At 40.5% G+C, this 18,383-nt stretch overlaps 1 protein-coding gene across 1 annotated transcript in view; it reads left to right on the top strand.

Annotated features, from left to right (window-relative positions):
* The window catches only part of WDR90 (WD repeat domain 90), a 39,954-nt gene that overhangs the window by 5,603 nt on the left and 15,968 nt on the right, over positions 1-18,383 (top strand). The window contains exons 5-28 of the mRNA XM_063430766.1: positions 357-527; positions 654-777; positions 1,197-1,267; positions 2,385-2,494; positions 2,845-3,033; positions 3,512-3,568; positions 3,659-3,727; positions 5,030-5,140; positions 5,718-5,863; positions 6,223-6,280; positions 6,698-6,816; positions 7,047-7,208; positions 7,460-7,590; positions 7,743-7,859; positions 9,221-9,456; positions 9,562-9,701; positions 9,930-10,060; positions 10,409-10,539; positions 11,216-11,377; positions 12,248-12,376; positions 12,762-12,895; positions 13,169-13,209; positions 13,330-13,464; positions 14,040-14,213. Coding sequence (XP_063286836.1) covers positions 357-527; positions 654-777; positions 1,197-1,267; positions 2,385-2,494; positions 2,845-3,033; positions 3,512-3,568; positions 3,659-3,727; positions 5,030-5,140; positions 5,718-5,863; positions 6,223-6,280; positions 6,698-6,816; positions 7,047-7,208; positions 7,460-7,590; positions 7,743-7,859; positions 9,221-9,456; positions 9,562-9,701; positions 9,930-10,060; positions 10,409-10,539; positions 11,216-11,377; positions 12,248-12,376; positions 12,762-12,895; positions 13,169-13,209; positions 13,330-13,464; positions 14,040-14,213 — 3,048 coding nt within the window. The remainder of the gene's footprint in view (positions 1-356; positions 528-653; positions 778-1,196; positions 1,268-2,384; positions 2,495-2,844; positions 3,034-3,511; positions 3,569-3,658; positions 3,728-5,029; positions 5,141-5,717; positions 5,864-6,222; positions 6,281-6,697; positions 6,817-7,046; positions 7,209-7,459; positions 7,591-7,742; positions 7,860-9,220; positions 9,457-9,561; positions 9,702-9,929; positions 10,061-10,408; positions 10,540-11,215; positions 11,378-12,247; positions 12,377-12,761; positions 12,896-13,168; positions 13,210-13,329; positions 13,465-14,039; positions 14,214-18,383) is intronic.

Consider the following 18,383-nt stretch of genomic DNA (forward strand, 5'->3'; position numbering starts at 1 on the left):
GTCTAGTCTTAGGCACTAATGGAGTGTGATACAGCTCGTAGGTCAAACTATTGTTCTTTACTTTCCTATTTAAAAAGGAATAATAAAGAAAGAGATGTGCGACATGATTACAAGTCACTTAGTGCATTTCCCATCTTTTTTTCCACTTTCCTACTGAGAGGGAAAAAACTGCATCCCTTTTTTGGCATTATAGGAGTTCTCTGGATGGTTTCTTTAAATAAATGTGTTGGATATTCACAGCACCAGTAATTAAGGTTTAGAAAATCTATTTTTTTTAATGAACATCTTTTCAATATTTAATCGAAGATAAAATGTTTTTAATCTGAGTATTGTTTGGAATTCCTTCCCGCTTACAGACCTGGTAGGCCCGGCCCCCTTGGGCTCTCGCTGGACCTGTCTGCTCTTAGACATGCAGTACATACTATCTATGTACCTAAGCTGTAAATACACTCACCTGAAGAGTGTCAAGCTCTGCTCCAACCTATTGGTGAAGAACCTGATGACCAGCGATTTGCTATTTAACCCTGGTGAGACCCATTGTATCTTCTGCCTTATTCATTGTTCCACGATGTTCTCTAAACGTCCTCCCAGCTATTGCTTCTCATTGCAGACAGATCTCATCACTTTGTCCCTTTGTTTGTGTCCAACTTTAGAAGTGTCCTTTACGGAGTCAAGACAAACGAAGGTGCTCTCTGTAGGAGTTTCTCCCATGCCTCGGGAAATGGCGTTTCCAGTGCCCAAGGGTGAGAAGTGGCATGATATATATGACTTCATAAGGTGAGTATTGAGAATATGAAAGTGATTTGAGCGGTCCGTTAAAGGGGTGAATATTCAATGGTATGCAAAAACGTATCCTCTGGGTCATCGGGTTAGATGGGATTTATTAGAGCTTAAGCTGTAGTAAAAACACCTTTCACATGTAGTCCGTTTTACCATAAATTTCCTTTAACCCCTTAAGGACACATGACATGTGTGACATGTCATGATTCCCTTTTATTCCAGAAGTTTGGTCCTTAAGGGGTTAAAACAAATACAGCCTGTTTCCATGACAAATTATTGTAAATTACAAACTATTTAGTGGGTGATTTTGATTGATTTTGATTGATTGGGATTTGATTGGGCCATTTCTTGCTGTTGGAGTTTGAGTGATTTTAAGTCCCGGGATTTGGAGATAACTTGCTTCTGTTTTCTTTCAGGTTTCCTTCTGATGGTGCAAAACTACCTTATGACTCCATTCAAAAGGGACAGTCTATTCAAACAGAACCTCGTGAGTAGCAGCCTTGCTCTCCTCCATCTACAGAAACCATTCGGCCCATCAAACCACTTACTGCCACTCTCTCTATTCTCACTATTCTGTCCCTCTATCTTACCTTGTGAGTAGCAACCTTGCTCTCCTCCATCTACAGAAACCATTCGGCCTATCGAACCACTTAGTGCTACTCTCCCCACTCTCTATATTCTGCCCCTCTATCTTACCTTGTGAGTAGCAGCCTTGCTCTCCTCCATCTACAGAAACCATTCGGCCTATCGAACCACTTACTGCTATTCTCCCCACTCTCACTATTCTGTCCCTCTATCTTACCTCGTGAGTAGCAGCCTTGCTCTCCTCCATCTACAGAAACCATTCGGCCTATCGAACCACTTACTGCTACTCTCTCTATTCTCACTATTCTGTCCCTCTATCTTACCTCGTAAGTAGCAGCCTTGCTCTCCTCAATCTACAGAAACCACTCGGCCTATCGAACCAGTTACTGCTACTCTCCCCACTCTCACTATTCTGTCCCTCTATCTTACCTCGTGAGTAGCAGCCTAGCTCTCCTCCATCTACAGAAACCATTCGTCGCATCGAACCACTTACTGCTACTCTCCCCACTCACTGCTACTCTCCCCACTCTCACTATTCTGCCCCTCTATCTTACCTTGTGAGTAGCAGCCTTGCTCTTCTCCATCTACAGAAACCATTCGGCCTATCGAACCACTTACAGCTATTCTCCCCACTCTCACTATTCTGTCCCTCTATCTTACCTCGTTCTTCTGTCCTCTTCTATCTCTCTAACCACCAACTTTTTGACTTCTAACTTTCCAAGTTTCTTCCTCTGTCCGATTTTCTACTATTTAACTTGGAAAACATTAGAACGTGAAATGTTGTAGTGTAGCGGTGGGGTGTCTGTAAGAATGATTATTGGTGAGATTCAAGCTGTAATAAAATCCTGCTTCGTATTCTAGCCGTATACAATTACATTTGTTGGCTATTTTGTCGATGCGTTGTATATAGCAGTTTTATTTTATTTTTGTCTCTTGTCAGCACTGATTCTCTACCTCCTGTTCAAGTTTCCTTCTTTAATTTACCATGCAATCCTGAGGTTCTCATGTATGATTTACAGGTGCCCCGGAATCCCGCAGCCCTGCTCGCGAACATCCCAGGTCTGTTACCATCAGCAAACCAGTACAGGACAGAGTGTCGCTCATCCAGCAGATCACAACCCCCAGACCGGTGAGATGTGTCTCGAAACTATATGTATAGATATATATTAGTTCATTGTTGGCCTGGCCATTCATTCCACTGTTTTTTACAAGTACCTTTTAATGTATTCCCTACATAAAAAATGCAATTCCTGTGTAAAGCTGGTCTTGTTTTGGAGTGGTGTCTTTATATGTATTTGCTGTCATGTGAATACGAAGTATTTTGTTTAAATATAATTAATGGGTAGAGAGAGTATTTTCTGATCCATTATTTGTTTTGGCTCTCCGTTTCAGGAATCGTTTAAATTCTGAATTTGTTTGTCTGTTTGTGATTTTAGATAATAAGCCCTCCGCCATTTCACTTGTTTTTCTTCCTTGCAGATGCCACGCCACAATCCTTTACGAGTGGAGTCGATCCCTGAGCGTTCCCTTCTGGTCCACATGAGGCCTTACGAGGATGGAGAGGTTGAAGGGGAAAGCACAAACATGGAGGATGATGATGGAATCCATGTGTACACACACAATGGAGGAAAGTTTACTATTGAAAGGCACAATACGGACTCTGAGCAAGTGAGTTGTGTAGAGCTATATCCTCACAGCGCTTACTGTCATCACATTGAAGATGCTTTTTGGATAGAAACATTTTACCCAAAAGATGATTTTTATATAAAATGCATTTTTTAAATGAAGACTTGCACACACTTAAACACTGTGTGTGTGTGTGTGTGTGTGTGTAGTTACTGTGTGTGTGTGTGTAGTTACTGTGTGTGTGTGTGTGTGTGTGTGTAGTTACTGTGTGTGTGTGTGTAGTTACTGTGTAAAACCTTTTTATTTGAAAGGTCGGATATTGAAATCTATTATTAAATGGAGGTAGTGGGTGTTTTACTGCTCACCTTGCAGCTATTAGAGTAGCTACATTGTTAAAGAATAGTGATTAATTTTGTCATTGTGATATCCATTCTAAATGTCCTCTGGCCAAGCCCTTAGGCTGGTTGTTTTCCTGGATACTCTCTTCTAACAGGATGTATTGTGACTTCTTTCCTCCCAGGTAATTTCTATTAACTCTGACAGACCCAAGTCCCTATCTGTCAATACTGGCAACAAGGTGAGTCTGAGACACTGGCTATCATCTAAAAAAATAGTCTGTAAGAACCCTGTATAATAATAATAATAATAATAATGTTTAATTTTTTAGAAGCTTCTTCCAGACCCTATCCTGACACTTAAAAAGATTATCGGCTTTGGAGGCGGCACTGAAAGATGTGTAAGTGCCTTTGTGAAACATGCGTCCTGTGTCTTTATATTAGAGACACTACACATTCTGTGCCCTGTTCCCATCGCACTGCACATTCTGTGCCCTGTTCCCATCGCACTGCACATTCTGCGCCCTGTTCCCATCGCACTGCACATTCTGCGCCCTGTTCCCATCGCACTGCACATTCTGCGCCCTGTTCCCATCGCACTGCACATTCTGCGCCCTGTTCCCATCGCACTGCACATTCTGCGCCCTGTTCCCATCGCACTGCACATTCTGCGCCCTGTTCCCATCGCACTGCACATTCTGCGCCCTGTTCCCATCGCACTGCACATTCTGCGCCCTGTTCCCATCGCACTGCACATTCTGCGCCCTGTTCCCATCGCACTGCACATTCTGCGCCCTGTTCCCATCGCACTGCACATTCTGCGCCCTGTTCCCATCGCACTGCTCATTCTGCGCCCTGTTCCCATCGCACTGCTCATTCTGCGCCCTGTTCCCATCGCACTGCACATTCTGCGCCCTGTTCCCATCGCACTGCACATTCTGCGCCCTGTTCCCATCGCACTGCACATTCTGCGCCCTGTTCCCATCGCACTGCACATTCTGCGCCCTGTTCCCATCGCACTGCACATTCTGCGCCCTGTTCCCATCGCACTGCACATTCTGCGCCCTGTTCCCATCGCACTGCACATTCTGCGCCCTGTTCCCATCGCACTGCACATTCTGCGCCCTGTTCCCATCGCACTGCTCATTCTGCGCGCTGTTCCCATCGCACTGCACATTCTGCGCCCTGTTCCCATCGCACTGCACATTCTGCGCCCTGTTCCCATCGCACTGCTCATTCTGCGCCCTGTTCCCATCGCACTGCTCATTCTGCGCCCTGTTCCCATCGCACTGCTCATTCTGCGCCCTGTTCCCATCGCACTGCTCATTCTGCGCCCTGTTCCCATCGCACTGCTCATTCTGCGCCCTGTTCCCATCGCACTGCTCATTCTGCGCCCTGTTCCCATCGCACTGCTCATTCTGCGCCCTGTTCCCATCGCACTGCTCATTCTGCGCCCTGTTCCCATCGCACTGCTCATTCTGCGCCCTGTTCCCATCGCACTGCTCATTCTGCGCCCTGTTCCCATCGCACTGCTCATTCTGCGCCCTGTTCCCATCGCACTGCACATTCTGCGCCCTGTACCCATCGCACTGCACATTCTTCACACTTTACCCAGTCATGCTGTACGTTCTGAACTTACGGATGGAACATAACTTACCGGTGTTCCGGCTTCACTAACTGATTGTCTTGTTTTTCCCCTGCAGGCTCTTTGGACCCACACAGGCTGTTCTGTGGTATACCCATGCCACGCGGTCATTGTGGTTCTTGAGGTGAAAACCGGAGAACAGCGTTTTTTTCTGGGCCATACGGACAAGGTAATTGCACAGTATCACTAGCATTATACCCACTAATAAAGCTTTTTATTAGTCTAAACATGGAAAGCCATGTGTGGCCATATCATGTACACTGGAAGCCAGGCCAGCAATGCATATACTATGTGTGTTCAACTCTAATTCTTTTATCTGTTGTACCCACAATTTATATTTCTATGTTATATTTCACTGTTTGTTGAAACATTTGTTTTATTGTACCTTTTTATGTTTTGCTATGATAATTAGTTTAGGTAAGATTGATTATTTCATTTGAACTATCCCTTGGGTTTTCCCCTATTTTGGTGGTTATAAATCTTGTAATACATGGAGAGCAGATTTGAATTGTTCGGCCAAACAGGTGCAGTAATGCTCCCGTCACCTTGTAGACTTTGTCAATGTTTGAACTGATTTGAGGAACACTTGATTTATTTTGGAAGTATCTTTTAGTTTGGCAGACCAGTGGCCACATGCACCCTCTTGGTAATAGTCTGTAGGCTGTAATGAGGGGGCCTGTATATTTCTGAAATTCTAACCACTATCCTAATGAGGTTTTAAAATTCGGTGTTTTTCTTTCTAACAGGTGTCCTCCCTGGCCTTTAATGGGTGTTGTTCACTGCTGGCTTCTGCCCAGACAGGTCCTGTGAGTATGGTGCGTCTTTGGCACTTTCAGAAGGGAAGCTGTCTGGCGATGTTCAAAACTCATGCTCACTCCGTCTCCTACCTCAGGTCAGGGCTACAACAATGTGTCTTATCACTGTCTAATGTTCACATTGATTCACCATGCACTGGACGGTCTGTGGTCTTTCACATTAACATGCATCTTCCTAACAGGACAGAGGGATTTTGTGAACGTTTCTATACTACTTATCATTATCCTAAGTATTAAATCTCCCTGCTCGTCATTTACACTCTTCACTCTTATATCGCTGCCAGCCTCCTTCAGTTTAATATCTAAGGAAAACTCCAGAAATCTGCTCTCGACTCTCTTGCGATATAAAATTCTGCATCCTGAGAGTGTCACACTTCTGATACACTTCTGTTCCCCGTGCTTCGTTCTCTGTGTGTAACCTGTGAATGTCTTTCAGTTTCTCACACAGTGGCTCGGTGTTGTGTGGCGTTGGGAAGGATGGACATGGTAAAAATGTACGTACAGTCACTTTTTGTTATCATTTATATCCAGATCATAATGTGAACTTTCTTCTCACCAACTATGACCTCGATTTAATACGTTTTCCAAATGATTCAACACTGGTAGAAAAACTCCCAAATTATTTACCTTAAAAACTTCTCATAGAATTTAATAATAGAAAGCAATGTAATCCAGGCACTCAAGGTACAAAAGGTAGCAGATTTATTTGTTTTTAATGAGGGCTTTATATAAACTTTAATGGTGACTTCTGTAGATCAATCATTTGGAAGTTTTTATAGCAGCATCAAATCAGTTGGAAAGCTTATTAATACCAGCCCTGTGTCTATTGGTGTGTTCTAGTATTTTTAGTGAGCTTGCTGTAATAGAATGAGCTACAAAGTGACCATATTGTGTGGGTTCTTGTTGGACAGATGGTGGTGGTGTGGAACACGTCACAGGCCAGCCGTGGAGGGGAAGTCGTGGTCTTGGCCAAGGCTCATACTGAAGTCGACATTCAAACTATGAAGATTGCTTTCTTTGATGATACAAGGTAATATACTTTGAGAAAGTCTGGATGTTTTCTTTTGCAGGATTTTTCCTAAAATATGTTTGCATTTGTGTCACTAATACAGTGAAATTATTTGTGGGCACCTGTTTTTAATAATGGAACAAATATAAATGGAATCCTCTTTCCTGGATGGATAAGATTCTTACCTTTCTTGATGTTATCATTTCTTTTTTGTTTCTCCTTTTGTTAATGCCTTTTTCCTCCTTTCATAGGATGGTCTCATGTGGCAGGGATAACATCCGATTGTGGCGCGTGCGCAGTGGATCCTTGCGCTCCTGTCCTGTGAATTTGGGCGAGTACCATACGTTGGACTTTACAGACCTGGCCTTTGAGGTTGGGCACAGCCCTGAGCGAGAGTCAGAGGACCGCACTCTGTAAGTTATTTTCCGAATTTAGAAGATGTGTGCATTTTTTTTTTTTTGTTTGTTTGTTTGTTTTTACTTCCGTAGTCTTGCCTCCTATTTTATCTATTTTAAAATATATTTCTCCTTTTAAATCTATTCCTGTGCCTTCTCATTCATTTCGTTCCTGTACTAGTTGCTCCTTCCCATCTCTCATGCTCTCCTGATACTTTCCTTCCCATCATTTTCACACTCCATGTTCTCCTTTCTTTTCCTCCTGTTAGCTACGTGTGCAGCCGTAGTGGCCATATCCTGGAAATCGACTATAAAAATGTGTCTCTCCGCAATGTGCGGCGCCTTCAGCCAAGTCAGCAACAGCACAGTGAGCGCAGGGAGAAACAGACCTTCAATTCTGGTGAGTCAAGTCAAAGACTAGCGTGTAGTGACAGTGGTGTATCCACCCTGTACAATCATTGGCTGGTATGAGTTTATTGTCTTGGGAGTGGTTTATTTGCTGATAAAGTACTTCATGTTCTCAACTTTCCTTTCTGTTTTCCTGCTATCAAGGTCCTGGTATTGCTCTCAATAGCCTCAGTATTTCTGCTGCCTACTGTGCCACAGGCTCTGAAGATGGCTACCTGAGACTGTGGCCCCTGGACTTCTCTGGGGTCTTCCTGGAGGCTGGTGAGTTATTGGCTGTTCCTGCATTGGTGATCCTACCGAGACTGTAAGAGTTGAAGTCTCTGTGTAAATGGTGGATTTTGTTTTTTTTGTATTGTTACTGTTGCATTGTTACTTTTAAGGTACATTAGAAAACCATAAACAGCTGAGAATATCATCACAAAAATGAACATCCTGATTAAACAAGAGTCCAGAGTCAACTCTCATTCAATTATAATCCATGCTTGATAGTGTAATGTCCTAAACCCATCCAAAAACCCGTCATGATGACCGTATTCAGTAATGAACTCATTCTGGGTCATAGGGTCACCACAAAGCCATCACTGAAAAAAATTGCATAGAATACAAAACAGGAACTTTGTTCTATCCACTCAGACTGATATTTTGACCCCCCCATCAAGCCTTTCACAAGCATTGTAGGTCACCCTGAGTGGAGAGAATAAAGGTCCCCTGACATACACTTTGAGTGCCTGGTCTGTTTGTAGTTAGTTTTTGGTTGTGCTAAAAACTTGATCTTAAACTAGGCAGATCTTCCATGAGTAAGTTTCATAGGACTCTTACCAAGACGTCATCAACAGTATAGTAGTAACTGGGCTGCATCCATACTAGTTATGGAGGAGCTGAAGATGTTCTTCGCCCTGCTCCCTCTACTGGTGAAACAGGATATACACTAAAAGTCAACTTAAATATCTATTCTAAACTGAAAAGTGAAATGCAAGATGAGGGCGAGCGATGGAAGAGAGCGCTGTACCTTGTGCTGTCGGTTAGGAAGGTTTATAGTGTAGACTGTAAGTCCTATCATTCTCAGACAGATTTTGTCTGATAATAATGGGACACCGCAGCATATGGGATTAGGATTATAGTTGCATTCAAATCCCTTCCTCCCAAGACCCTCTACCTTGAAGTCTTCTCAATGCAGTTTTCTTACAGTGTTTCTCTACTAAAAGGTGACGTTTTAAGCATGCCTTCTCTCACTCTCTCTACCATTACTGGAAGGTTAGGGGAGGCTAAGAGGTAGATCCACCAAATTGTAGACTGCAGCACCCATGATGAAGCCAAAAGGCAGAGCATCATGGAAGGTGTTGATCTACAACTTCAGTTTGTACTGTTTGGTTGTCCCACTGTAAGGTACGGTGAGTAAATAAGAGATCTCTCCTGTTGTGATAGAGATGGAGAGTTGTGTGTCATTGGTATATGTGTGTGTGTGTGTATATATATGTATACACATACATACACACACACACACACACACACACACACTCACTCTTACTGTGTTTACTGATGGCAAAGCTTTTTATCTCGCCATACTGCTTTCTGAGAACAGATTTTCCGTAATGTGTCCATGCCTGTTCTTCTATTGACAGAACATGAAGGTCCTGTGAGCTGTGTGTCTATTAGTCCTGAAGGTCTACGAGTCTTGTCTTGCACTTCAAGTGGTGAACTGGGGGTCCTGGATGTTCCCTCCAGGGGGTACCTTACATTAATGCGCTCACACACACAGTCCTTGCTCGCTTTCTCCCATCATCGTTTCCATCCTCAGCTAGCCACCGTGTCCTGTGACAACACCATCCGAATCTGGGACATGCAGTCTCAGCAGCAGGTACCAAGGATTTATAGCTGATGGTTTAATGAATAGACCCCATGTATTTGTATCTCTGTCTAACACCTGCCCTTAAAAAAAAACAAAACTTTCTTTCTACTGCAGCTTTATGACTTTACATCCAATGAGGAGACCCCATGTGCTGTGGTCTTTCACCCTACACAGCAGGCTGTGGCCTGTGGGTTCAGCAGTGGCATTGTGAGGCTCTTTGATGTAGTAGCTACAGCTGTGCTTGCGGAACACAAGTAAGTACCATGTTGGTGTATATTAGGAGTATCTGTATGTTCCCTTGTATTGTGGCTGCTTGTTGGATCCAATAGGTTCACAGGAAGCACGTGATACCAGAACAAGGAGTCATTTTTGTTGTAGTAATTTCTGACTATGTAAAAGTGATAACATTTTCACACCTGGAGATTCATCCGTACCAACTGTCAGCAAATCGTGATCTCTGATTTGTTGTCTTTCTCACACAGGCAGCACCGAGGGACAATCACTGGCCTTCTCTTCTCTCCCGATGGGTCCCTGATGTATAGTGCCTGTTCACTGGGCTCCCTAGCACTTTATAGCATTGCCCAAAAGGAGCAGCATGTCCTGCGGGTGCTGGGTGAGTTTCAAGGCATCACAACATGGTGGTAAAAAATGCAATACTAGATGTGGTTAGGGTTCTTCTGAGGGGAACGTCCTTGTAATTGGTCTCTCAACTTCAACATCTTCAAAAGTTATTTTTTAATAAGTACCGTACTTGGAATTTGGGGAAAGCAAAATGTATTTTGGAAATTTAATGTATTTCCCCCACATGCAGCATATGTTCTTAAACCTCATTGCAGATCTGATTAGTGTCTGTCATTGCGCTTGCATTGAGATGTATTCCTATTCTAATTATCAGTTCTATAGCATACAGTGTCTGCACAAGCTACCCATATCTATTCTAACCTAGTTTAATGTGTCACAGGGAATGTGCTTTGTAAGGATGCAGAGCGCGGACCTCAGGCTCTGGCACTGAGCAGAGATGGACGCCTCCTGGCCTTCGTTGGTCCATCAGAATACACCGTGACAGTCATGGATGCTCGTTCATTGGATGAGGTAGCTGTAACACTGTACCTGGATGGTTTCTATGTGGAAAACCCTTATTTCCCACTTTTAATAATACCCTCACAGACTTGTTTACCAGTTTGGTCCATTTCCTAACTGTGCCCTCACCTTTCAGCTGAATATCATGGAATAGATTTTACCTTTTACACAAAGCACCCACTCGTAGGACAGCTTAGTAAACCGAAGGTGATAGTCATTATCTATAGGTTTATAAATGTTCCACTTACCCACCATGCTCCCCCTCTTCCAATCCTGAACTTTTTCTTTTCCCTCTTTTCATCCATTCCTTCTAGTTGTGGTTATCGTATCTAATTCTCATACAGCCCCCTTTATTTATGTCCTATTCATTCACTCCATCAGTGCATTCTTTCATTTTAGCATCCAGTTTTATTTGGGTCCTAAACTTGTGTATGTATAGGACAATACACTTTCTGTTCAGTTGGTTTTTGTCTGTTACTGCATTTTATTTCAATAAAATGTAATCGGGGACAAGGCAAAGAACTGAAATCCTGTGTTAAAGTTTCACTAAAAATGAAAATTTAGCCAATCTGTTTGACCAAACTCTGTCCTTTTCATCCTGTGCTGTGAGTAGGCTATTTTTCTAGCTATATTTCTTAATTTGTATAAATTTTATTTATTTTTTACATTATTTTATATATTTTCCAAGCTTCTGCGTGTGGATGTGAGTATATTGGATTTAGACAGCACTCAGTTGGATTGTGCCTTGAGTCTTGTCTTCAGTCCCCGTCAGCCTTACCACCTGCTAGTGGCTACATCTGGTAACAAACTTCTATGGCTGGACCCCAAAACTGGCCATCTTCTGAAAGAGGTGAGACACTTACACTAATATATACAAAATCCAAGTTTCAGTTGGATGAAGGGTTTGTGAGATGGTGAATTTGATGGACATATTAGTGTTCTAATACAAATAAATATTGGTTGTTCATATGCACATCATTTAAAAGGTCATTCTACTGGTAAAATGCTGCTAAATCAGATCAGGTGACCGGGTTTGACTGGTCTCCTGATTTGGTGTCTTGCAGACTTCAGCAGCGTTTTGCAATTGTGGATTGCAAGTCGGAGAAGAGAGAGAAACGGTGACACTTTAAATGAGAGGATTATTGTACAATGCTGCTCCTGTCAGTTTTGACTCCTATACCTCACTGTGCAACATTGTCACAGAGGATTTGTGTTCTAGTTACCGTTTGAAGCTGAAATAGAAGTCATTTTTTTAAGGGCTGGCAAATTGGTATATGAGCAAATACCCTGTTGTTTTATCTTTACGTACATGGGGACACTAGCCAAAGTATAAACTTAGAGGGCTGATCTATAGGTTTTTGAGTATTTAATGTATAAAACAAATTAATATTATCCTATAGCAACCACAAAGAAATACCCATAACAGATTTTGATAAGAATGTAAAGCCATTAATTCGTTAATTCATTACAGAACAACTGTTATCATTTGCAATGCTGTAAAACGTGAATACAGTCTGTGCACCTGTTTTAATGTAACTGCCCAGCTTCCAGCTGTTAGAATTACAGCATGAATTCCCATCTAATGATTTATTTTATGCACTCCATGGCCATACGGCAATTTTAGAGCTAAAAACATGTTTTCCATTCTCCACATAATATTGCATAAACCATGTAATATCAGTGGCCGGGGCTTCTCTGTAACTGACCTGTTTGCCTTCAGGTCACCCAGGTTCACAAACCGTACTGCTCGTCACTTGCCATAAGTAGAGATGTGCGTTACCTACTGACTGCTGGAGACAAGGTTATTAAAGTGTGGGATCACCGGCTGGCGGGAGCTGCTCGTCCCCAGGTAATCTCGCCCACAATAGAAGTGGGGAGTTATTGCTTTAGAACGTATACTCGTCAGACAAACTCTGCATTTTTTTTTTTTTTGCTCACTGAAAGTCACCTCCTTATGTCTTCTCTTTTCCTGTACATTTAATTGCTCTCAGTAACTTTTCTCATACATTTCTGTCCCTCTACCTGCACATCTATTTCTCCTTTCTTCTTTAGCTCTCTTGCCTCTTAAATCCATTATTTTCTACCCAATGTACAGGCGATTTCAATCCTCGTTTCATTTTTTTCCCCACTTTTTCTTTTTCTTGATTCTGATTCCCAATTGCTTTTCACCTCCTATTTATACTTCTTCTTTCCATTTTCTTTCGATTGAGACCCCATATTTGATGTGTTCCCAGGTATTTATCGGACACTCGGAAGCGGTGCAGCAGGTGGCATTCTCTCCAGACCAGCAATATGTTATCAGTGCTGGAGACGCCATATTTATATGGTCATTCGAGGCTTCTCCTGATCCCGAAGACCTTGTAACGGAGTAAGTGTTGGCTGTGGAATAACAATTTATTAACCCCTTCATGATGTTCTTTACTGCTTCAGTTCATAACTTCACTGTGTCCACCTGAATAGGGAACATGGTAGGACCTGTTAAATGAGATCAGTGGAGTTTATGGATTTTTGTTAATTTCCTCCATCAGGATTGTACATTGTTTTCTTATTTGCTCTCAGTAGATATCAGTGCTTTATTTTCACCTTCATCAGTTTTATGGCAGTAGATTTAACCAGTAGTTTTTATGTTTTTGTCCCTTAGCCCTGAACAGCCTCCTCTTTTCACCCTTCACTCTAGTGCAGGTAAGTGTATGTATGTGCATTCTAAACTCTCTCTAACATGAGTGGCCTTTGATGTTGAACCTGATGAATCTGTCCTCAATCTTGTATTTTTTATTTCAATTTTTTTTATTTTTTTTGCAGTCAATAATGGCACAGAGGAAAGAAGAGACTCCACATTTATCGCTAATGGCATGCCACGGCGCAAAGCGCCCCAGCCCTGCATCTCCTCCCCTCCACGTCTGGACATCAGCCCTGTGCTGCGTGCAAATCATACAGGTGAGAGGACATCATCTCTGAAATGAGCCTTCTGTAACCAGAATCTATTGTGCACTTTACTCCAGGCCACCAGTGAGAAATGATCTGGTTATATTCCAGTAAATGAAAAAATAGTGAAATAATTGGATTTAGCCGTGATTTGGTAAGGAATATGATTTCTTGACATCAGATCCATATTCATTAAAGGAGAGCTTTTTCCAGCTATTAAATAAATCGATGATATAGGCATGCAAAAGGGTTTAAATCCCTGCCTGTAATTTTGTGTTTAGGTTAGATCATGATCCATTTGAAGATGGAATTATGGGAATTGATTATTTTATGTTTACACCTACTTTTTGCTAGTGAAATATGTAATTGGTATTTTCTCCCTGATGATTTTTATATGTATGTTTTTAAGTAAAATTGGTAATCTTGTTCATTGTTTTTACAACAACATTGTTTTATTTTTATTAAATGAGTAGAAATATACCTCCGTTATGATTCTGTATTCAATAAATGTTCACTTTTTCATGAAATGTGCTTCCCACGCCTGTGTTAGCTGGCATTATCTTAATTTTCTTTCTAATGTGCTGCAGATCCCTTGTCGGAGTCTGATGGAGAGGACGTGGCAGGCAGAGTTATGCGGGAAGGATACGTCCAAGCAGTTCCAACAGAAAGTGATGAGCAGTCCTCCTTGGTTATCATAGAGTGTCAGAACAACAGGACTAAACTACCCTTGCTGTCGAAGAGAAACACCAGCATTTTAGAAGGTAAACCTAGTCCTTCCTTCAGGACAATGTGAGCTCGAAACCAAAATGTCAAACTTGCAACTATGTGTCTTTCTAGATTAGCAAAGCCACTGCTCTACTTTTAACCTACTTTCAAGAATGCTTAGCTTGTTTCTGCATGCCGTTTTGTGGGTGGGCGAGTGGATGAGTTCCTTCCAAGGCAAATAGAGTAGGAAGTACAAGCGCTTATGTATATAGGTCAGTAATCTGGATAGTTCCAAAGTTATATATTGTTGTGAGCTGCTATGTCACCGTGTTTATCTTTCTATCAAAGATAGTGGAAGTAGAAGGGATATCCGGTGTAGCGCTCTAATAATAGTGGATATACAGAAATAATAGAAAGGAATCCTAACTGTACCTTAATAGTTCATATACTTTTATGAGTAGTATCACTCTATTCAGGGTAACCTTAAACAAAAAACACAAATATACAGAACATAGTGCAACCTGTATACAAAGTGTAAATACAAAAAGGGAGTGCGTAGATTACTAACTCACACTTTCAAGAGCTATCACACTAGCTCAGGTATATGCGCCTTAGGGTCCGTAGAGGCGACCCTCACCCTCCTTTCAGTCCAAGTTTTCTCCAGGTGCAATGTCCTAGGTAATGGGTATAGGAGGGAACATATAGCGTAGTACAGTCTATATATATAGAAGGTATAGTACGAGGTAATGTAGATATACTCACAAACCCGGAGCCAATGTATCGGCTCGTTTCATAAGGTGTATGTGGTTAAGGACCACATTCCTTCTTTGTTAAAGCAGGTAGAAATAAAAGCCATAAGTTTGAAAAATATATATATGTAATTTATTATGGAAAAATTTATATAACATGTAACTTTAAAATATTATGTAGATAAAATAACACTAGTGGCTTATAGTCCAAAAAGCAATTCTGTCTGCTCACTGTTCATCCAGGACGCGTTTCACCAAATTGGCTTCCTCAGCTGGAAAAAATGTTCAGAAGATATTGTGGACTCCTTCCTGCTTATATACCTTTATTAATTGTGGGCTTCAGGCTTGTATTTCGCGGGCAATTTCCATGGGAACGGAGATGTCCTGTGTTTCAAGCCTCCTCTTCGTTTTTTTACTTCCGGGTATGGTCACTTCCGGTTTCGGCTCCATTAGCATTATGCGTTCCACAGTGCGTTCCACAGTGCGTTCCACCGTGCGTTCCACTTATATGGCCGTGTTTGAAACTGTCCTTTGCCATATTAGTGGATGTTGTCCTCGGAAAATGTATGACATTGCATCAGAGAGAGTGGCAATACATCCAATGTACATATATTAGTTTATATATCCCTTGTGAGCCATATGTATATATATATATATATATATATTTATCACATGCATGGCTATTTATTTATGTAGTTAAAGAGACAGGTACTAATCTAAAATTATCAAAATGTATATATTGAGCTATTTAAAAACCCTAGTGATTATCACATTAGGTAAAACTTACAGGGAATTTATAAAATCACAAGAATGTAATATGAAGTATGGGTGGGAGCAGCCCTATATGTAAAAAACTCCAAGGGCAATGGATGAACCCCAGAACAAATTTGATTTCGAATATGAGATATACTAGAGGTGTAAATATATATATATATATATACATTTAAAAAACTTGTAATATCACAAAAAAAGGTGGCTTAGTAGGACCAATAAATACCATACACAACATGCTTACTAGATAAAAAGGGAAATACTAAAAGGAGTGGATAAAATCAATCAGTTAAAAAATGGCACATTTCAAAATCTGAATTAAGACCGTACGGAATGAGACTATTTAATTTAAAAATCCATTCCATTTCTATTTTGCTGAGTTTTAAATTAAAATTTCCTCCTCTCCAATCTTTAGATATTTTATTTATTCCCAGAAAAATTGTACCCTTTATCTCACAATTATGATGAGTTTTATAGTGTGATGACACGCTGTGTTTTTCGAAGCCTTTACTTATATTTCGACCGTGTTCTTCTATTCTTATGTGTAGAGCTCTTGTGGTTTTACCTATATATTTTAGCCCACATGGGCATTGCATGAGGTAGATCAAGTTTTTCGAATGGCATGTTATGAATTCTTTAATCGGATATTCTAGCCCTTCATTACATGTGAATTTTTTTATATGTCTTTTTTTATTTTCCGTTCTTTTGCAGGCTAAACACATACCACAACCAAAAAAGCCCTTTTCTGTGTTTAAGAAAGTCATGCTGGTATTGGGTTTGTCTTTAATAAAGCTGGAAGTTAGGGACTTCTTTAAATTATTGACTCCTCTGTGAATAAAGCGAGGTTTCTCCGGGAGAAAAGTCTTTAAGGCTGGATCTTGGAGGAGGATGTGCCAGTATTTTGACACTGTCTTTCTTATTCTATAATTATTAGAGCTATAGCTACATATAAACGGAATTCCATTATTAATAGGTTCCTCTTTCTTTTTGTATTTTAAGATGCTGGTTCTCTCTATTTCTTTAATTTCCTGTCTTGATATTTCTAATTTTGACTCTTCATATCCCTTTTCTATGAAATCTGATTTGATTTTATTGGACTGGATTTCGAACATTTCTACATCTGTACAATTCCTTCTTATTCTAAGGAATTGTCCCTTAGGGGCATTCTCTAACCATGGTAGGAAGTGGCAACTGTCTCTTCCTATAAAGCTATTGGCTTCAACAGTTTTAAAATGATTTTTAGTTTTAATAGAACTGTTCTCTATATATATATGCAAATCTAAAAATATTACTTCTTTTTTGCTCCAGTTGCTTGTTAATTGGATCCCCCATGTATTGGAGTTTAAAATATTTAAAAAGACAGATAGATCTTCCTCTGGTCCCTCCCATATAAAAAAGATATCATCTATATAACGGCCATAGGTAACCAAGTTCTCCACCCAGTCATGTTGGCCATAAATAAAATGGTCTTCCCAGAATGCCATAAACAGATTGGCATAACTGGGGGCGAACTTGGTTCCCATGGCCGTACCCTTAATTTGGAGAAAGAATTCTTCATTATACCAGAAATAATTTTTATTTAAAATAAGCTCTATAGCTTCTAAAATAAATTGTATTTTTGTCGGGGTAAGATCTGAACTATGTTCCATAAAGTGTTTCGTTGCTTCATATCCGTATTTATGTGGGATATTACTATATAATGCTGTGACATCACAGGTAACTAGGAAGCAGTTATTATTCCATTTGCATTCATTTAGAAGTTTCAGCATCATCATCGTGTCTTTAATATAGGATTTGGTATTTTTAACTATGGGTTGTAAATGTATATCGACATATTGAGACAGCCTACTAGATATCGAATCTATTCCCGCCACAATGGGTCTCCCCGGGGGATTTTTTAGATCTTTGTGGACTTTCGGTAGGAAATAAAAGACAGGTATTTTAGGATATAAATTATTTAAAAAATTGAATTCTTTTTGATTTAAAATTTCTAGGTTCAGCCCTTTGTTAAAAAAGTTTACAAATATATTATTAATTTCATTACTCGGATTATTGCTTAGTTTCTTGTATGTTTCCGCATCGTTTAAAATTCTTTCAGCCTCCCTATGATAAAATTCTTTAGACATTAACACTATACTACCCCCTTTATCCGCAGGTTTTATAATGAGGTCTATGTCTTCTTTTAGGTCCTTTAGAGCCTTCTTTTCTTGTACACTTAAATTTTGGTTAAACGTTTTTATTTTATCTAATTTTTTTATGTCTGTCATAACCATGGTCTCGAAAGTGGTCATTTTTTCCGAAATCATGTGTTTTGGGTAAAATTGCGATTTTGATTTCAAATCTGTATATGCCCTATTCTCTGATTCCATTTGACGTTCTATTGGGTTTTTCAGGAAGAATTTTTTTAGGCACAGATTTCTCTTGAATCTATTAAGATCCACAAAAAAATCGAATTTATTCAGAGGTTGGTTAGGGGCAAATTTTAATCCTTTACTTAATACCTTTTTATGGTCTTCTGTGAGGATTTTATTGCTTAAATTGTGTATCCCTTTCATTGATGTTGAGTTCTGTATGGTTTCTCTCGTCTCTCTTTTTTTGGTGTATTTTCCTCCTCTTGTGCCTCTATACTTAAATCTCTTCTCCTTTTGGAGTGTGTAGTATTTAACTGATCTTCCTCCCGTTTGTGCCTTTCTTTTCCTTTGCTCC

This window comes from Pelobates fuscus, chromosome 8 (genome assembly GCF_036172605.1).
Source record: "Pelobates fuscus isolate aPelFus1 chromosome 8, aPelFus1.pri, whole genome shotgun sequence".
Classification (NCBI taxonomy): domain Eukaryota; kingdom Metazoa; phylum Chordata; class Amphibia; order Anura; family Pelobatidae; genus Pelobates; species Pelobates fuscus.